The 17,605-nt window shown below is 48.8% G+C and overlaps 2 protein-coding genes and 1 long non-coding RNA gene across 5 annotated transcripts; all 3 read right to left on the bottom strand.

Annotated features, from left to right (window-relative positions):
* Window position 1: 1 nt before the first annotated feature.
* On the bottom strand, window positions 2-4,197 carry LOC108923114 (uncharacterized). Its single transcript, XR_001965197.2, has 7 exons — window positions 4,030-4,197; window positions 2,865-3,803; window positions 2,452-2,527; window positions 2,154-2,260; window positions 1,209-1,282; window positions 1,036-1,104; window positions 2-908 (listed from the first exon to the last, which is right to left on the bottom strand). It is a non-coding gene; the product is annotated as an uncharacterized LOC108923114 (long non-coding RNA).
* A 1,040-nt stretch (window positions 4,198-5,237) lies between these two features.
* On the bottom strand, window positions 5,238-7,963 carry gabarapb (GABA(A) receptor-associated protein b). Its single transcript, XM_018733646.2, has 4 exons — window positions 7,767-7,963; window positions 6,857-6,935; window positions 6,085-6,203; window positions 5,238-5,889 (listed from the first exon to the last, which is right to left on the bottom strand). The coding sequence occupies exons 1-4, from the start codon at window positions 7,854-7,856 to the stop codon at window positions 5,809-5,811; spliced, it is 369 nt and encodes a 122-aa protein (XP_018589162.1). The 5' UTR covers window positions 7,857-7,963; the 3' UTR covers window positions 5,238-5,808.
* LOC108923112 (CTD nuclear envelope phosphatase 1A-like) lies at window positions 7,883-17,251 on the bottom strand. 3 transcript variants are annotated; one of them, XM_018733643.2, is made up of 10 exons: window positions 16,637-17,251; window positions 13,598-13,664; window positions 12,950-13,068; window positions 12,550-12,621; window positions 12,264-12,380; window positions 11,717-11,828; window positions 11,227-11,311; window positions 8,691-11,137; window positions 8,381-8,541; window positions 7,883-7,958 (listed from the first exon to the last, which is right to left on the bottom strand). In XM_018733643.2, the coding sequence occupies exons 1-8, from the start codon at window positions 16,739-16,741 to the stop codon at window positions 11,077-11,079; spliced, it is 738 nt and encodes a 245-aa protein (XP_018589159.1). In that variant the 5' UTR covers window positions 16,742-17,251; the 3' UTR covers window positions 7,883-7,958; window positions 8,381-8,541; window positions 8,691-11,076. The 3 variants fall into 3 exon arrangements, with proteins under 3 accessions (XP_018589159.1, XP_018589160.1, XP_018589158.1); XM_018733644.2 differs by lacking the exon at window positions 8,381-8,541 and having other exon boundaries at window positions 7,913-7,958; XM_018733642.2 differs by lacking the exon at window positions 7,883-7,958 and having other exon boundaries at window positions 8,084-8,541.
* Between the last annotated feature and the right edge of the window lie 354 nt (window positions 17,252-17,605).

Raw genomic sequence — 17,605 nt, 5'->3', positions numbered from 1 at the left:
CCCCCCCCGCTCTTCGTCTCCCATGGTACCGTGGAGGCAGGAAGGTGGACATCGCCAAAAGGAGGGTCCAGTTGCTTTTATTTTTGGCAAAAACACAGTGAGGATCTGGGAGCCCAAAGTACAAAATCCTCATGTTTGTCCTCTACATATACAACTCCCACTTATGTTGAAGTTTGGGAAGGAAAAGACGGAGGCAAGTGAGGAAGACCTCTCTGAAATTAAATAAAACGTACCCAAATGGACCTAATAAAGCAGAACTGTTCTTCTGTGGTAGCAGTGAAAGCCATGGTGGTTGACTCCTCCTTTAGACCTCGTGGGGGCATGAGGGGTTCACCACCAGGTTTGCTTTAACGCAGTGTGGAAGAGGGGATGTGATGAAAGGTGACAAATAATTCAACACTTTTCAGTCTCCATCTCTGGGGGCGAAAGGAACCCCCACCGCTCACTAAAGCAGCAGGACATGTTTCACTCATCCAGCACAAAGAGCTCCAGGTCCCACAGGAGGACACACACTGGAACAGCAGCTCATTCTTACAGCGCCAGCAAGAGGGGCCCAGTGTCCACCATGACTCCGCTACAGTATTGGACTCATTTTCAAAGCACTGGCAGAGCCACAAAGTGGTCGTTCAGAATGAGAGCAAAGGGTAAAATACCAGAGATGCTGTATTTCTACATGTCAGTGGCTGTAAAGAACTTCCTGTAGGACAATGGATTGTACACAGTGTCCTCAGGTGACTACTGTGCTCAGCGTCACGGTCCCCACAGAGACCTGAGTGCATCCGCAACAGAAGGTGTCCTCATCAGCCACGAGGCCCCCTCCCCCGACCATCTCGGGGCCGCTGTCCTGCCTGCGGCTGGGGTACGAAGGCAAGCCAGGAGGAGGCTTGTGGAGGCACCTGGAACGCTGCCTATGGGAGTTCAAAATACTGCTGTTTGTGTGTCACACGCAACAGAGAGACATGCGGGAAAGAGCCAAACAGGACAGGGTCTCCCTCAGCCAAGCATGCAATTGTATCAGGCCACTGCAGGACTCACCGCCTGGCTCTGCTGAGCAAATATCCCAGGAGCAGCAGGTTGGGAAGAGTGGGTACATGGTAGGGTGAGCTGCAGAAAACGGTACAACAATGGTGACTGAAGTGATCAGTTCTCTCAGACAGCATCGCACTGTGTGTGTGTGTGTGTGTGTACGCACAGGACAGTCAGCACACCTTAGCTACAGGATCTGCACTGTGGTGGAGGAGCTGGACAGGAGTGCTGGGAGGTGGACGAGACTCAGCAAACCCTAGAGTGACAGGAAGCACAAAAAAGAATGGTAAAACAATGTAACCAAGTTGGAAGTGACTGTCAGGTGCAGCAGCGTTCAGTGTGTCAGAATGAGCCTCGTGACACTGAACAGCGCAAGACTGCTGGCGCCAGAGACGACACACTTCTTAGAGACTGTTGGTGTGTCTACGGTTCAGGAAAGTTCAGTCAATTTGTGAAGCACTACAATATGAACCCACACGCACGTTGTCTGAAACCACTTGTCCGAAGCGGGGTCGCGGCAAACCGGAGCCTAACCCAGCAACACTGGGTGTAAGGCTGGAGGGGGAGGGGACACACCCATTACGGGACACCAGTCCGTCACAAGGCATCCCCAGCAGGACTCGAACCCCAGACCCACAGGAGAGCAGGACCCGGTCAAACCCGCTGCGCCAGCACACCCCCAGGCTACAATATGAACCATTTTAAAAAAATGAAAGCAAGAAGGAAACCAGAGCTCTATCTGAGGAAGACGATGACGACAGGGTGCCCGAGAGAGCCATTGAAAAGGTGACCGCTAGCCCAGCGGGCCAGTGACCTGACTGGGAGACGAAGTGTCTGTGGACTGAGGAGGCCTGCTGCTGGGGCGGCACAAACGGCACCATCTGGAACGCTGACACACCTGGAGACGGGTGAGGTCATTACCTGGGTGCCATGATGACGCGTGGGTGCGTTTACAGAGATTGCGGCCCCTTAGGGGCCACGAGTCCCCGCTGAGAAGCTGTCTACAGAAAGAGGGATGTCGCCACTGCACTTTTCCAGTCCCAGACACTCACACCCCGGTACCTGAGAGCTACAAACTACCAGCGAAGCCAACTGGGACAACCGGGCTGTGGGTGTAAGAGCCGTACCGAGGAGGGAGGGCACCACGGGGCCCATGTGCCAACCAGCTCGAAGGGAAAGCTCTCCGCTCAGAACCTCCCGGGCTGAGACCTGGCTGCACCTGGAAATAATGGCCCTGTCACACAACAACACACTCGGGTCAGCAATGCGCTAATGGGTTTGGGGTCCGGCGAACACACACAACACACGCTCTACACGGGAGCATCTGCGCTGCTAACAAAGAGCTGGACATGCACTCTCGGCACATTAAGCTGCACACAAGTACCTGGTGGTGTCACATAAGTCTGCAGGACAAGTCATACGAACCTGGATCACAGAGGTTTGGAAGAGTTGCTTCCCGCGCTGCCCCAGAATGGTGCCGGCTTGAGCAGGACTCACCACGCTGCCGGGGGGGGGGGAATCAGTGCCCAACAGTTAATTACATTTAATTTGGGTTGGAAACTCTTCCCTGGGACCTTGAATTCATATTGATTGTTAATATTTTTAGTTTTCATTCATAACTTAGTGCTACTTGAACACTCGTACCCTGAGGGCTCAGCAGTGTGGCCTGCGCAGAGTGGCTGAGCAATCGACATGGTACGCGGCCGAGCTATGAGCCGTCACATCACTGGAGTGGACAGGGACGAAGCACCACTTTTAGCAGAACCCAGAGCCGAGCTACTCGTGCACCGTGAGCCTTTTCCTGAGGAACTGAAACGCGTGGCTTGTGTCGCACTTACGAGCTCAAAATGACGTTATCTTCGCTCCTTTCGACGTCTCTTCTCCTCGTGGAGCACTTTCTTGATCTGGAGGAAAAGCTGGTGTTTCTCCTCTTGTAGACCTGCCAGCTTCTCTCCCATCTTGGAGATCTGAAAGCAAATGTATGACAGAGAGAGAGAGAGAGAGAGAGAGAGAGCTCCTTTCCTGGTGTGCGCCAACACACAAGCGCACTGTGCACAACAGCCTTCCAGGGCACCGAGTCCAAGCCAACCTCTGAAGGCTCCACCCAGCTTTCAGTGCTGGAGGAAAGAGGCGTCCGCTGACCTGCTCTTTCGTTTCCTCCAGAGACATCCTCTCCTCCATCTCCTTCTTTCTCTTACTTTCTTCCTCCTTCCTCATTTTCTCCTCCATCATCTTGTCCACTTGTTCCTCCTCTGTGGCACAGAGAGAGCCGGTGAGCACAGCCCTGGTACAGGGGCTGAGGAATGACACGGAACCCGTTTTGTAACGTGTCCCGTGATGCAGCGTCAGCTCGAGGACCATCGGTGTGACTCTACAGCAGGAAGGGCGTGAAGGTGTTCGGTTCCACACAGACGTTACGCAGCTGGTACAACAGTTGCCGACATGGGACGGGTTCTGAAAGTGCCATTCAGCAGCTGCGCGCTGTACTCCACTCTGCCTTGAGTGGAACGGGTGAGAGACGCCAGTGCTCTAGGGCCGCAGTCGCCACAGTGTACTCTACCTGTATCTTTACCGCACTATTACCCTAGAGAGGAGTTAATGAAGCGATGCCTCGCCACGAGCAGGACAGCGCTCGTCCGTGTGCGTGCCGTCCTAACCTGTACCACGCTGCGTACCCTGTCGGCGGCGCTCTCGGTCCCTCACGATGCACTGGTGCAGCGCTCTGGCCATGGCGTTGGACAGCTGGGGTCTGTCCAGCAGGGCAGGCATAGTGACCCCTGGGGTGGGACAGGGGGGCTGCTGTTATTACATATTACATCCTGCTCATAGACAACCAACACAGTTGGGATTGGGTGAACAAAAACACAAACACATGCATAGCCTTCTTCCAGGCCTTACAGTACACGATTATACAGCTGGACACAAAAGCACTTAATTACAGGAGCAGAAAGGTTAGTTTCAATTAGCTTGAGAAATGGAATTATTTAAAGTTTGACATCTCACCCAGTCTACACTGTATATAATATACTGTACATCACTTCAGCAGCCACTTGAGCTACAACGAAGGACAAGTCCTCCTAACCCCGACTTTATTTCAGCACAAATCCTGTATTCACACTGGCGGTATATGTAAATGTACAGCAGTATGTAGAAAAATAACTGGCGGTAATTTCCCTCACCAATTTCAGGTATTCGAGTCGTTGAAGTCGCACTTCCGGTGACGTAATACTCATGGGCCCCGGGTCAAATAAGGAACTTCCTATTTGAGCGCAGGCGGTACTGGGTGTTGTAGTTTTTACAGTGAGCCGCTCGACTCCTTTCACGGAGTTGCCCTGATGTATTTCACGTTTAATCACAATGAAAGAGACGTAAATATGCGTAGTTTTAGAAAAGAAGGCAGCAGTAATATGCATATGAAATGGAAAACCTTAAGTGAAATAGATTATAAATTATTTAAATGGTGTGTGTGTGTGGAAAACATTTTGTGTTTCTCCTCAATCCATCCTACGTAGAACACAGTAGGACAAGAGGTTTTATTGAAGCATGTGCTCTTATTGCCCTTCCACTCTTTCTGCAGCTACAAAGGGGTTTTGAAAATGGTAAGGATTCAGGTCACAGGACTCGACTTACCCATTAATACTGCAACTGAAGGGTTTGAACAAGTACAAATATTTACAGGTAGCGGTCTGTTGAGGGCTCGAGTATCGCTCACGTGGCTGCGTGGACCATCCCAGCAGCAGAGCTGCACCTGGACTAAGTGAGGAGTGGCACTGCAGAGCGCAAAGCCACACGGGCTCACTGTTGGTACAAAACGCGTAGGACAGACCTTCCTCCAGGTACTGGATCCCCCCCCCACCCCTACACACAGCACTTTTAGCTCCAACACAAAAGGGATCATCCAGAAGCAGCAGTTTTCCGTCTTCTAAGTTCTTCTTCCTCCAGAGCCACTTGCTGCTCTCGCAGAACAGTTGTTGCTCTTCTTTCCAACACTGTCCTGCTCCGACGTACTGTCCACCCCACTGAAACTAGGAGCTAACAAAGCTACACAAGACCCCTACACACTTAGAACTGCACTATGATTCCATATTCTGCATTGTTTGTGCTGTGATCATTCTTTCAAGAATGAATTTTCTGAAACTGATCATTTGTCATTAAAACTGTTACAGCATGGGGAAAGTTCCCAAAACAGACATCACAAAGAATCAAGGAAATAATTTTGGCAAGTTTATATGGTTGCACTTGGAGCCAATAATCCTGCTGCATACAGTCATGGTTTAAAATAATAAAAAGAAAAACGGCACAATGCGTTACAACCAAGCAACCTAAAAATTAGGTACAGTAACCATAACAATAATAATAGCACTACTTAAAGTGGAAACACAAAGGAAGCTCTTCATCCCGTCTGAATTTTTTTTTTTAACACTTGCGTGCTAAATTAAGAATAAAGCTGCTGAAACTTACCAATGCACCTGACAGAGGGCTACAGGGAATTCACTTCTTCAAAACAGCGCCACCTAAACTAGCTCTTTAATTACAGCCTTACCGGTGATACTTCTCTGCCTTGGTCATCGAACGCCAATGAGGACGTCAAACTCATCAATGGCAAAAGCTTTCTTACAAAAGAGTAAGACAGTAAAATTCAAACTTTAAGAACACAGACAAAGAGCAGAACGGGGCAAAGGAGTGTCTCTTTAGCGAGAGAACTCTAGGCTGCTGAGCTGGGCTCATCTCTCAACAGATGGTGGGGGATTGGGGGGGGGGGGGGGGGGGGACAGAGGGGTTTCATGCGTCCCTTTGGCATCCTCCGTATACACTCTCATCACTGTAGGCAATGTACAGGAAGAAGTCCTCTTCGTGGTGTTCCTGGGAAAGACGAAACGCAGTCATTAATGGTTCAGCAAGACGGAAGCGGACACATTCAGCAGTGACGATGATGAGAAAGTAAATAGAACAGGTGATCAGAGGGAGCTGCCACAAAGGAAGGACTAGAGGACAGAGAGAGGGAGGGCAGGAGAATAGAGCCAAACAGATGAAACAGGGCACAGAGAAAAAGTTTACCTGGTAAAGGAGGCCCATGGTGGCGGAGGTCGGCGGAATGACATTGTTCACAAAGAAGAAGAGGGCGTCTTCAGCTCGGAGGTGGATGCGTTTTCGGATGAGGAAGTAAAACTGGCCCACTGAGGAGGAGCACAGAGAACAGAGCGCAACGTTGCTACGCCAGCCTTGCCTTCACCGTGACCAGTTCAGTGCGTCTCGCTGCACGTATGTTGACAGTTATCAGAAGCTTTTCTCCAAAGCGACGTACAACTTGGGTAAACAGAAGGGCATCAACAACAGACACAAGCTTTAGATACTAACACTGCATCCTTGTTTTACAATATCTCTGCTGAATAAAAACTAGAAATATTTGAATATGTAGAAAAATAAGTACAAACTAAACTTATTTATACCGAGATGCCTGAGACACCAGCACGTCTGCAGTTTATAACTGCGGAGGTCAAAGAAACTGTCCGAGCGCTGTGCGACATACCGCGACTAACACGAATTGTATGCGTGTCACGTGAATGTCGCACAGCATTTGGACCTACAGTTAATAAGCATTTTGACTGTCGATTATGTAATATACAGGTGGTCCCCGACTTACGATGGGGTTACGGTCAGCGAAACCCATCCTAAGTCGAGGAGCATCTGAAACGCTTGTAAAGTTTAACTTCTACTCAATGCCAGCACTGTCCACATGGCGCTGCTCTGAGTAGAAGACGTGTTGAGGTGCTACACATGAACAGCATGGATCTGAAGGAGCTGCAATACAAGAGTACAGGTATGTCACCTGTGAGGTCCGAGGGCACCAGGTACTTCTTCTTGTCCAGATCTCCTATCCGGGCTTTCGGAGCTTTCTCTACGATCACCTAGAAGAAAAGGTCGCATCAGAACTGAAATGAACAAAAGTTTACAGAGAGGACCAGAAACGACTTGAAAATATGAGTCCCGCCAACGAGGCGCGCACGCGCACACACACACACACACACACACACACACAACCAAGTGGTGAGTTCAACTAAAGCCCTTTGAAGACGATATTCTGAAAAACACGCATCCAGGCTGGACACGTCTACCGATTCCAAACGATAAGAAGAGAAAATGGGTTTCGAGCACCTACCCTCCTGGGACTCTTCTTATTTCTACATTGCAGAAAAGCACCTTCCAAACGAATCAATTATATATTCACTCTGTCCAAGCCAAGGTGACCTACGCTGCCGGCACTACGCTTCCTGCGGCCATTCAGCTGTTTAAACCCCACACACACAGTGAGTGACCCCCTCCCTCCCTCCCTCTCTCTCTCTCTCTCTCTCCCTCCCAGCAGCCTTTAAGGACGATCTCGACGTGATTTGTGGAGTGGTGGTGGGAACTGCTGGATGAACCTTCGCCTTCTTTCTAGAGTAGCTGATTGACATGCAGGTGCCGCCCTGTTTCTGTGTCTCTGTCTTCCAGTCCCGGCGCGGTCCCACGGACTCTTCTTCTAGACTCTTCTTGGGCTCCTGAAGTGAATCCGCGCCGCCTCCGAGTTGCACGTGCACTGCCGGAAAGCCCGGCCGCCTCGCCTCGCGAACGCCGGAGGGCTCGAGCGCACTAAGCTTCGCCCTGCTTCGCTCGTTCCGCCGCCTCATGAATAACATTTATTTACCTCAGCGAGGCCCCGGCGGCGTTCGTTCGGCCCCGTTCGGCCCGGAAAGACTCACCGGGACCCGGTCCGGGTACTTCTTTCGGATCTTCTCTCCCTCTGACCGCCTCTTCTCGAACGGATGCTCCTCTTTGTACTGAAACTTCATCCTGGGCGCCGTGAACGAGCTGCCTGACGAGGCTCTCCGTGCGGGGCTCCCAGCTGCACGTCGTCTGTCTCTACGGGTCGCTCTCGAGGCCGAGTGCTACTGCTGCGCTGCGGCGGAGGGATACGACGACGAGGTCGGTGATGACAACAACAGGTGAAGCGAAACGCGTAGTAACGTAACGGTGCGATTCACAGAGCGCAGCTGCGCTCAGTCTGGCGTCACGCGCCGAAGCCCATTGGCTGCGCGGCTACGCAGACGGCGCATTTCAGCGGCGCGCGGCTCTGGGAAACCCCGACCTGTTTGTTTGCGGAAGCGGCCCCGATTTCTGTGTGTATGCCAAGTGAAATGTGATCATTTTGCAATTGTTTTTTTTTACAAAGTTCCAAAATTAATATCATTTAGGCCGGTAGCATTTTCAAAACTAAACCCCGTGGAATTCCAAATGTGACATGTTTGATAGCACAGTAACTTATTGTGGTAACCTTTATGTGTTTGTTTATTATAATAGTAAGAAAACGCACCACCTGTTCAAATGAGGCAGGCTACTTTTCCAGTTTTTCTGCCATCAGTCGCTTTGGCTGAAAAACAACGTCACCAATGACGAATCAGACGTGACGCGCTCCTCGTGACCTCTTCCACGCCTCCCAAGCATCACTTCCGGCTTCCGCTCTCTGACGTTTGACGTCTGTACCGTAAACACTGTATTACCTTGATATGCAGCAGTCTAACAGTACCCTATTAGTTTTTAAATAAAGAATTGTTCTGACAATAAATACCCTAGGTAGGAAGCTCGAAATATCTACTGACCAATTCTGTCAGGGATTTCGCACATACCTGTACGCCAGAAATTCGTCTGCGCTAACTGCATTTCTAACTGCTGGATGCGTAGTCGAGAGTCAGTGTAAGACGTTGGAAATACTTAAACTCCTTGCACTGCGCTACACTGAAAGTTGGAATGTACTAGCTTGATCACTATGGTTACGTGCAGTCACGCTGACTTGTTGCCCATTGTCGAAATTAACATCTATTCTGTACCTTTCAAACGGGGACTATTTTGTTTTGATATGTTCTGTCGTTTCCGGAAAGGCGGAAGGAGAAAGCAGAAGAGGTGGTGATGAGGACCTGCCATGTGACTTGTCACGGGGTGTTCGCGGGGATCTACGTGTTCGCATTTTTAATATACTGTAGAAACACAAAGGCTTAACGCTCACTACAGCTTATCTTTAAACTGCAACACAAATGCTCTCATTTGACAGGACTACTAAGCTACTGAAGTTGCTTGCAGCAGCAGGCGTTAGCACTATTAAACGTGAAGAGGGCAGCAGGGGGCGTAGCGGTTAAAACCTTGTAAGCTGTAGGCTTGTGGTTGCAGTTTGACGAACTGCTGGAGCAGCTCACCTTCAGTTACGATACTAAAATATACAGCTGTGTAAAAAGCGTAATTAAATTAATGGCGGTAACAAACGAAAGCAGCGAACGGTAATAGTGCAAGATTTACAACATGCACCGGCCCGAAGGCCAAAGACTCACGCGCACCTCAACTATAGAGTTCAAATGCGACTTCAACTGAGATGAATCATACCGCTCACACCCCAAAGTACACACTTTAATGACTGCTGTTCCAAGTCTTTCAAGGAAAGAGATGCTGCATCTCATTACTTTGTTATTCATCATCATAATCAATAGATCCATTAATCTTACACACTTGGGGTAAGTCAAGTTGCCAAAGTGTGGACTGTCACGTCAGGGCGACGGCGTAGCTCTGAGAGGTCATTTTCAGCGTTCGTGTCGAGTCTCCCTACCTCTAACACCACCATGGAACAAGACCCAATCTGATGCCTGAAACAGACCTACTAAACAAAATACCCACTTTACCATCACAATACTTTTAGTACAGGGCTCCACTTAACCCAGTAACCATAATGAGATGGAAGGTGGTTCTTCAATAAGACTGCAGTGGGACAGCTCACCTTGCACACCCGAAATGACACCAACACCACGTTCACATGGCCGAACGAGCTGGGCAGGGCAGGCGAATCAGACGAGTTCTTTTATTAGTAACGCGCACAGACCTCAAACATCAGACCTGGGAACCAACCCAAACAGAGGCCACCTGGAGCACTGGACTAAAAATTGTTCAACTGGCATTTTCAGGGAAAGGGGTGATAAATTCAACAATACCAGAGTGCTGATACTGTCAAGATGGATGCTGAGTCAGCATAAAACAAAAAAGTATAGACAAATGAAGAAAATATTTAAAATGAAAGAAATGTAAAATAAACATGAAACCACTTTCCAGTCTTCTTTGGGCTGTGGTTCACAGTTTTGCACATGGACTGAGGCACACAGAAGGAAAATGAGGTATGGCCTTCCAGTTCTACATTGTCCTTTTTCCATAGTCGTCGCGTTTTAGTTTTTGTTTTCTGTCCATGTTTCATGATTATGAATAATTTTGACCAAAAAAAATCAAGTGAGCACTGATTATCCGGTAGTTTCACTAGACACACAAGCAAGGTAACCCCACACCTCACTTTCCTTATGTCATACATCTGTGTGTCATCAACACTCGGTCTGCAACACGGCAGCCGGTACGCAGGTCACTTTCTGGGAGACAAACAGATCACACCTCCGGGGTGCCATGTCCCATCACCCTTGGCCATGTTCAGTGGAACAAACTCACTGAGCGGGAATGATGGCTCTTCATCTCATCAGGAAGACCAGGGATGGCTAGGTGTGTGGCTGGGTGTGTGGTTGGGCACAGGGCAACGTGTATCCAGGAGAGAAAGCGTAAGGCTGGTTTCATCGTCTCTCTATCCTTCCCTGTCCATTTGGATCTTATTCTTCTGAGTGAAAAAGACTTGCTGCAAAAAAGATATTCAAGCTCACCCTGCAAACGCGCACACACATGTGGTTACAGACATAAGCACCACTCCAAGCACACACGCTCTCAGACTCCCCCTCTACCCTGACACACACACACGGTACCCGGAACTGTTAGGCAGAGACTCTGTTTTGCAGAAAAGGAGGACAGCTCGCCTCCCGACTTGATTCCAGTTCCTCCAGTCCTGATGCTGCTCCATCCCTCCTCCACCTTTGTCTTTGTATCCACCCCATCTTTGAGGTGGGCTACGGACAGATAATGGATTAGAGGTGGGGGCCAGCGGTCGGGGGCATCAGCAGCCACAGGGGCTTCGAAGTGCAGACGAAGCCCCGAGGACCATCACCAGAGTCGATGCTGGTGGAGGTTTCTACTGAGGACGGATCTGACGTCAGCGGTGAACCTGCGAGAGAGCCAAGTGGAACGGGTTAGCGCTGCGCTAACGGGAAAAGGCTGCTCCCACCTTGGGGGTGGGCACCGGTCGTCCCTCACCTTAGTGCATCCAGCATGGGCAGCAGATTGAGAAGCGCTGTGTCGCTGGGGTCGCTGAACCACGACTTTATTGGTATTGCATTGTCTGGAGAAGCATGAGCAGTAAAAAGCAAATAAGGGAGTACATTCTCACAACCTCCAGATCTCCTCGAGCGGTCAGTGCTCTAAGGAAACTGTTCTACAGATGGTCTCCGACAACAGCTGGGTTTGCAAAAAAATTCCCCAGTTCATCTCTTTAAAAGATCTGAATGACAGACGATAAACTATACAGTCCCAGGGCTGGAGAAATTCAGTGGGAAAACAAACATCTCAAGGCAAAATTCACTTGATGCTTCATCGCTTGCTGAACAAATAGCACATGAGCACTTTGTGTGTAGGCTGCATACAGTTGCTGTGTGATTTCTCTGCAGATTGCACCACAACAAGTGGCGAAACAGAGAAAGCATTTGCACTTTTATTTTGGTCACGGTCTAGGTGTGATGCCACTCACCTGGGTGACTTCGATAAGCGCCGGGCGAGTTGTCCAGTATGACTATACTGGAGAGGTCGCCATGTACTACCGACAGGTCTTTTATATAACTGCCCAGGTCAAGGGTACAATGCTGTGGGGGACACACAGGGCAGAAGGGGGACGACTGGTTACTAAAACCATCATTCAACAGAGGAGCGAGAAGGAAGGTCCTGCAGCGCTGCATGCATAAGCTACAAGATTACCTGTAACATTACTTCCCTCGTCTCCGGTGTCAAAGTTAATTTTCTGTGTTTGCCACACTTTATATACATATATAAACTTTGTTTCTTGAATTTTTGCACTAATAGTAATTTTTGTAAATTTGTGATTTATGCCTTGTGTTCATCTTTCCTTATGTCCTTACAATTTATGTCATAGGCTGCTGAGAGGATTCAGAGAGTAAGAATTTCATTGTATGGTGTAAAACTGTTTACTGGACACATGACAATAAACTCTTGAATCTTGAACCGTTGCCAGCAAAACCCATTTTTCAACCAGCAAGTGAGATGGCAAAGCAGAGGATCACCTGTCTGTAGTATCGCCGCCTCAGGATGCCTCTGTTGTTGTCCAGTTTGTCGGCTACTGCTGAGCCATAGATCTCCATACTGGCAGTGAACACAACCAGCTCATACCACTGACTGACCTGAGGCAGTCAGAGACACTAGTGTGAGAAAGGAGGCTCCAACAACCTGGGGAGTCATATTCTTGACCAGCAACATCCACATGTATGCAGCAGCCAACTAACTGGTCCTTGTGTGCCAAGACACAATTACAGCGAGTGCACATCCACTCAGACGTTCCTTTATACTCACCACCTCTAAGAAGAAGTCAACATGCGGTCTTTTATGCACAAAGAACCTGACTGGGTGTTTGTCTATTACAACCTGAAATGGGGGAGAGAGAGGAAAAGGTCATTGTAACACACACACACACACACACACACACACACACACACACACACCTCTTAAATGTGCATGGGACACTTCTGTAGGTATGGCTCTGTAAACAGTTGCTACTACCCAGTTATTCAGTTCATTAACACTGAAAGCTGCCATATCAGAGGAATATGAAACAATAGTGTACCCTACACTTACTTACCTTCAGGGTTACATCATACAAATATGCTGTGTGTGAGAAAGACTAAACCAAATTGCATGCAAGAGTGAAAGAGACGAGAGCTTGCAAGATGCAGAAGCCCATCTCTTTGTTTACCTTGAGGATGAAGTCAGGCGGTGTGCCAGGTCGTACAGTGGGCCTCAGGACCCCATCGTGGTGTGAGTGGATCAGCGTCTCATCCAGATCCAGCACCAGGATCTTCCTCTTCACCGCATCTGGTCATTACGCTCACATTAAAACGTCCACACAAAACCTTTGACCCATCTGTACCTAGAATGTGTGATCCTGCCACCTTGAGACCCTGATTAGCAGACCCACGTGAAGTGTGTTGTTGAACACGTAACCATGTGCTCTCATCTGTACAAATCCAAATCCTTTCTGAAGGCTCCTTTTCATTTCAGAGGAGCTCAAAAAATGCCCAATGCAATTCAGGTTTCTCCGAGTTTCCAGTTATGACTGACTAAATTCAAATTTCACAAATAATTCAGGTAAACCAGAGCGTGGGGGTAATTCATAGCAACATTTGCATAACTGGAATATTCTGTATGTACATCATACTTCATCAGGTCACATAAAACAGACTGTTTAAATCCTATTTAAAATGGACAATAACATTTAATAATAATTAAAATGAAAACATGGCCACTACTTTTTTAAATGAATCTAGATAAGGTGAAGTCACAGAGATGAGCAGTGCTGTGTTCTAATGTTGTGTTGTGTCCACATGTCCCTGGTAAAACTTACTCAATCTGTTTCTGGAGATGGGTGAGAGGGGTAAAATGTCATAGCGCACTGTCTGGTACTGAATGATCTGAAACAGGACACAGGGAACACAGTCTCAGGAAAAGGTACAAGTAATGGTGACAGGCAAAGGTAGATGGGGTATTAACAGGCCAAATTCATCTTATCTGCACCTCTCAAACAGCAGAAAATGCAGTCAGAACACCTTTTCCAGCTCTCACACTCTCTCTCTCACACACACACACACACACACACAGAGCAGAAGACCGAAGTAATCACTGAATGCTCTACTCATCAGATGAGAACAGGGCACCCACGTTAAAGAAGTAAACTATGTTCTATTGTTACTGAATCCTTGGTTATGCTCTGCTAAAGACACAGTTCATGTAGCTTTTATCATGCAAAGCAACAAAAATGCAAAAAGAAACTTATGCCCATCCAGCAAACACAGTAAATCTAAAATAAACTGTTTCAGGTTGATTACAGTTGTAATAAGTTCTGACAAGCTTTTATCACAGTCCAACTCAAAGGACATCGGATTGAAAGACTTCCACATCTCTATTTCCAAACTCAAATAAGCCCCTATTTACATAACAAAGACACTTCTTAACGCATACATGTGCTAATCAGTCCTGTCCAGCAACGTGGTAAATCGCAGCCTTCGCTGCTGGCCTGGGACACACTAGGAGTAGCCCAGGAATCCACACACACAGAAGCACACATCTGTTCCCTGTTGCTCAGCCCAGTGTCCCAAACTCCAGGAGGATATTCTTAGAGCTCTCCAGCTGTCCAAGTATGTCAACTAGACTCTGTGTGTGTGTGTGTGTGTGTGTGTGTGTGTGTGTGTGTAGGAGCTCTGTGAACCACTTCTCAAGCTCACAACAAAGTGTCCCCATTGACATGCAGCTGACAAGAGTTGGAGCTCCCCTATGCAATTTCCCTAAATGTTTCCACATGGCTGCAGTCACACACAAAAAAACACTCAAAGTGGTAAATGGGGCAAACCCCCCCCTTTGTTTTCTACATAGACACTAAACATGTGTGAATACAGACCAGCTTATAAATCGTTCACATCTGTTCATCACAGCACAATGTATCACAGTGTTAGGAAATCAGTTACATAAAGCAAGTTACATCAAAGGTCACAAAGGGTTAACAAATCCAGTGTAACTCTAGAACACACATGAACACGTGTTTGTGTCCTTTCATAAAGGGCAAAGTCCTTCTCTGCACAGCCTCTGGGTCCTCGCAGGATCGTGACCGATCCCAGTACGACAAGCTTCACCTTCTGCTTGTGCAAAGCCTTCGTTTCACCATCATCTCTGAGCTGTTCCCTTACACTCCATTTGTGCTCTTCTGTCGACCCTAGAATGAACTGGACCAAAAAAATCCTCACCTTAGCACAGATGTGTTCCTAACGTTCACCAAATAACCAGGCCAGAAAAGTGTCACAGGTGGCCTTCTTTCTTTAACATTTCTTTTACAGCTTTATAGCCTCAACTTGCTTGTATTCCTCCTCTCGTACCACATCTGTAGCGCAACAGGACACGGACTGCGGTCTAAACCAAACAACATCCCAGTGCAGAGAACCTCACGGAAAAGCGGGATCGAGGTCCACCGGGGAGTTAGGGAACGGGAGGTGGGGACCGCATCGCTTGTCTTTGTGGTTCAGCAACACAACTAAGGTATCCTGAATTACATTGTCAAACAAGATGGCCCAATTTATTTATTTATTTTTTTAAACAGTGAAGGCCACGGTCTTTAGGTTGTTACATCTTTGAACTCATGCTAAAAACATCCCATGAGGAGCCATTGAATTCCATATAACAGACTTCAAGGTCGTGTTTCTGGGTCAGTCAAACACACAGCTCTCCTCACTGTTGATCATTAGCCAGCACAGCCAGTGCTTTAAAACACATCATTCGGCAGCACGACTGATGTCAGAACCCTGGAAAGGCCATTTTTGGAGCTTTTTATAAATGGGTGCGATCAGAGGCCAGAAGAACCCCGAGGACCACGGTTTGAATTCAAGAGGTTTGGGGAGGGGGGGGGGTCTTAAGCCACAATACAACATATAAATATTCAAAGGTTTTTTCTCCTCATCACCTACTTTCCCTTTGTAGCGAGAGCCACTTGGCTGGAACTGGACACACAGGTTTACTAAAAGTATTGTAACTGACCTGTGGTGCTCGAGTTTCTTCCCTGCATTTAAGGTTCACACTGCGTTTACCGGTATTTAATGTGTCCACGTAGCTCAGGTTAGACACAGGGTGGACGTATGGCATCGTGTCACCAATTCTTCACACCCTCTGTGGTCAGCAGGGTCCACTGGAGACACCACACACCAATGAATAGGCGGGGGGGGGGTGTCGCTCAAACTAGCTCTGTGTTCCTTGTCACACAACACACAAAATCCCCTGTGCTGCTGCCTGTGGTGACACACCAAGGTCCCTGACCACGTGTCCTCTGGTAAATGAAGCTGAAGAGCAGTAAAATGAAGAAAACACCCCGGCGCTCGGGTTCAAACAGAAGGAGCTGTGCTGAGAGGAGGGAGGAAATCAAGGATGCGACACACGTGTGGTAAAGAGTGCGGCAAAGTAGATGATCAGTGACCCGAAAACAGATGCACGAGAGCATCCGCCGAAGAGAAAGCGAAAGGAAAGAACTGTGTTTTGCTCAGGGTGTCGGTGCTGCAGACCTGCCGTACAACACACACACTTAGCGGACACTTTTCTCCAAAAAGTTACAATCAATGTTAAGGTATTTTACTACTGACCTATTTATACAGCTGGGTAACGTTACTGGAGTAATTTAGGGTAAGTACCAGGCTGGTACTACAGCTGGAGAGGGGAACCAAAGAAAGGTCGCAGGTTCGAATCCCAAGGCAGCAACTCCAGCCACTACACTACTGTACTACCAGCTGCCCGTGTGTGTATGTATGTATGTATGACACACAGACAGAGTCTGACACACACACACACACACACACACACACACACACACACACACACACACGACACTCCGCGTTGCGCTCGTGCTCACCGTGCGCAGGTGCTTCCTGAGCAGGAACACGACGAAGGCCCAAACCCGGGACGTGAGGCTGAGCAGAGAGCGGAGCCCCAGGAGCCACTGGCGGCTCTTCAGCATGATGTCGGCGGCACCCGGCGGGTCCCGGCCGGCGCCGGGAGAGCAGAGCGGTGCGGTGCGGACGCGGTTCACTCCGCCCGCAGCCCCGGCGGGCACTGTGTGACTGTCTAAGTTCCACAGCCGGGAGAGAGAGCGAAAAGGAGGCGCCGAAACAGCGGCGGAGCGCCTCAGCGGGAGGCTGTCCGGAGAAGCTCCTGCAGCTCCTTCAGCTCCATTCTCTCCGACTCCGTCCGGATGCAGAACCGAGCGAGTCCCGGCCGGCGCGAGGAGAAGAGAGAGCGCGCGGGCGGCAGCTGCCTCAGTGCCTGAGGAGGCACGCGACCGGCGTCGCTGCGAGGACAATGAGCCGAAGCTGACCGCCTCTCACTTGTTGTTTCTCGTCGCAAACGCGAGAAAACCTCAGCACACGCCGGTGCTCAAACTGGTCGCCATCAATACCTCCTCGACTTCACGGAAGAACCGGAACCAAACTGCGAGCCGCCATCGTAGCCCTGATGTCACTTCCGGTCACAGATGTCCTCTGCAGAGAGCCGTCGCCGACAGAGCAAGGCATGGAGGGGAGGGGAGGGGAGGGGAGGGGAGGGGAGGGGAGGGGCCACGGGCAAAGAGGCGGGGCCGCAGGAGGTACAGTACAGGATAAAATGTTAAATTGTTCAGTTATAAAAATCTTCAGTAAAGGACTAATCTGTATTTATTTCTAAAGTATATATTATATGGTTAATATTTTTCCCTTCAGTGAACGTTAAGACATATGAGATAGTTCACAAACCCAACCCTCACTGAGCAATCTTCCCACATGAGGATCATCTTAAATGATTTTTAGACCATTTTTGGAACTGCAGATCATTGTGGGCAGAGAATAAG

The sequence above is a fragment of the Scleropages formosus genome, chromosome 13 (genome assembly GCF_900964775.1).
Source record: "Scleropages formosus chromosome 13, fSclFor1.1, whole genome shotgun sequence".
In the NCBI taxonomy this organism is placed as follows: Eukaryota; Metazoa; Chordata; class Actinopteri; order Osteoglossiformes; family Osteoglossidae; genus Scleropages; species Scleropages formosus.
This window is presented reverse-complemented; position numbering and strand designations above follow the sequence as displayed.

Excerpts from the sequence above, each read along its gene's own strand:
- gabarapb (XM_018733646.2), bottom strand. The coding sequence starts at position 7,856 with ATGAAGTTTCAGTACAAAGAGGAGCATCCGTTCGAGAAGAGGCGGTCA. Across the intron at positions 6,936-7,766 it reads AGTACCCGGACCGGGTCCCG|GTGATCGTAGAGAAAGCTCC; the intron begins GTGAGTCTTTCC and ends CTTTTCTTCTAG. Across the intron at positions 5,890-6,084 it reads CCATGGGCCTCCTTTACCAG|GAACACCACGAAGAGGACTT; the intron begins GTAAACTTTTTC and ends CGTCTTTCCCAG.
- LOC108923112 (XM_018733643.2), bottom strand. The coding sequence starts at position 16,741 with ATGCTGAAGAGCCGCCAGTGGCTCCTGGGGCTCCGCTCTCTGCTCAGC. Across the intron at positions 13,069-13,597 it reads CATCTCCAGAAACAGATTGA|ATGCGGTGAAGAGGAAGATC; the intron begins GTAAGTTTTACC and ends CGTAATGACCAG. Across the intron at positions 11,829-12,263 it reads GGCGGCGATACTACAGACAG|CATTGTACCCTTGACCTGGG; the intron begins GTGATCCTCTGC and ends TGTCCCCCACAG.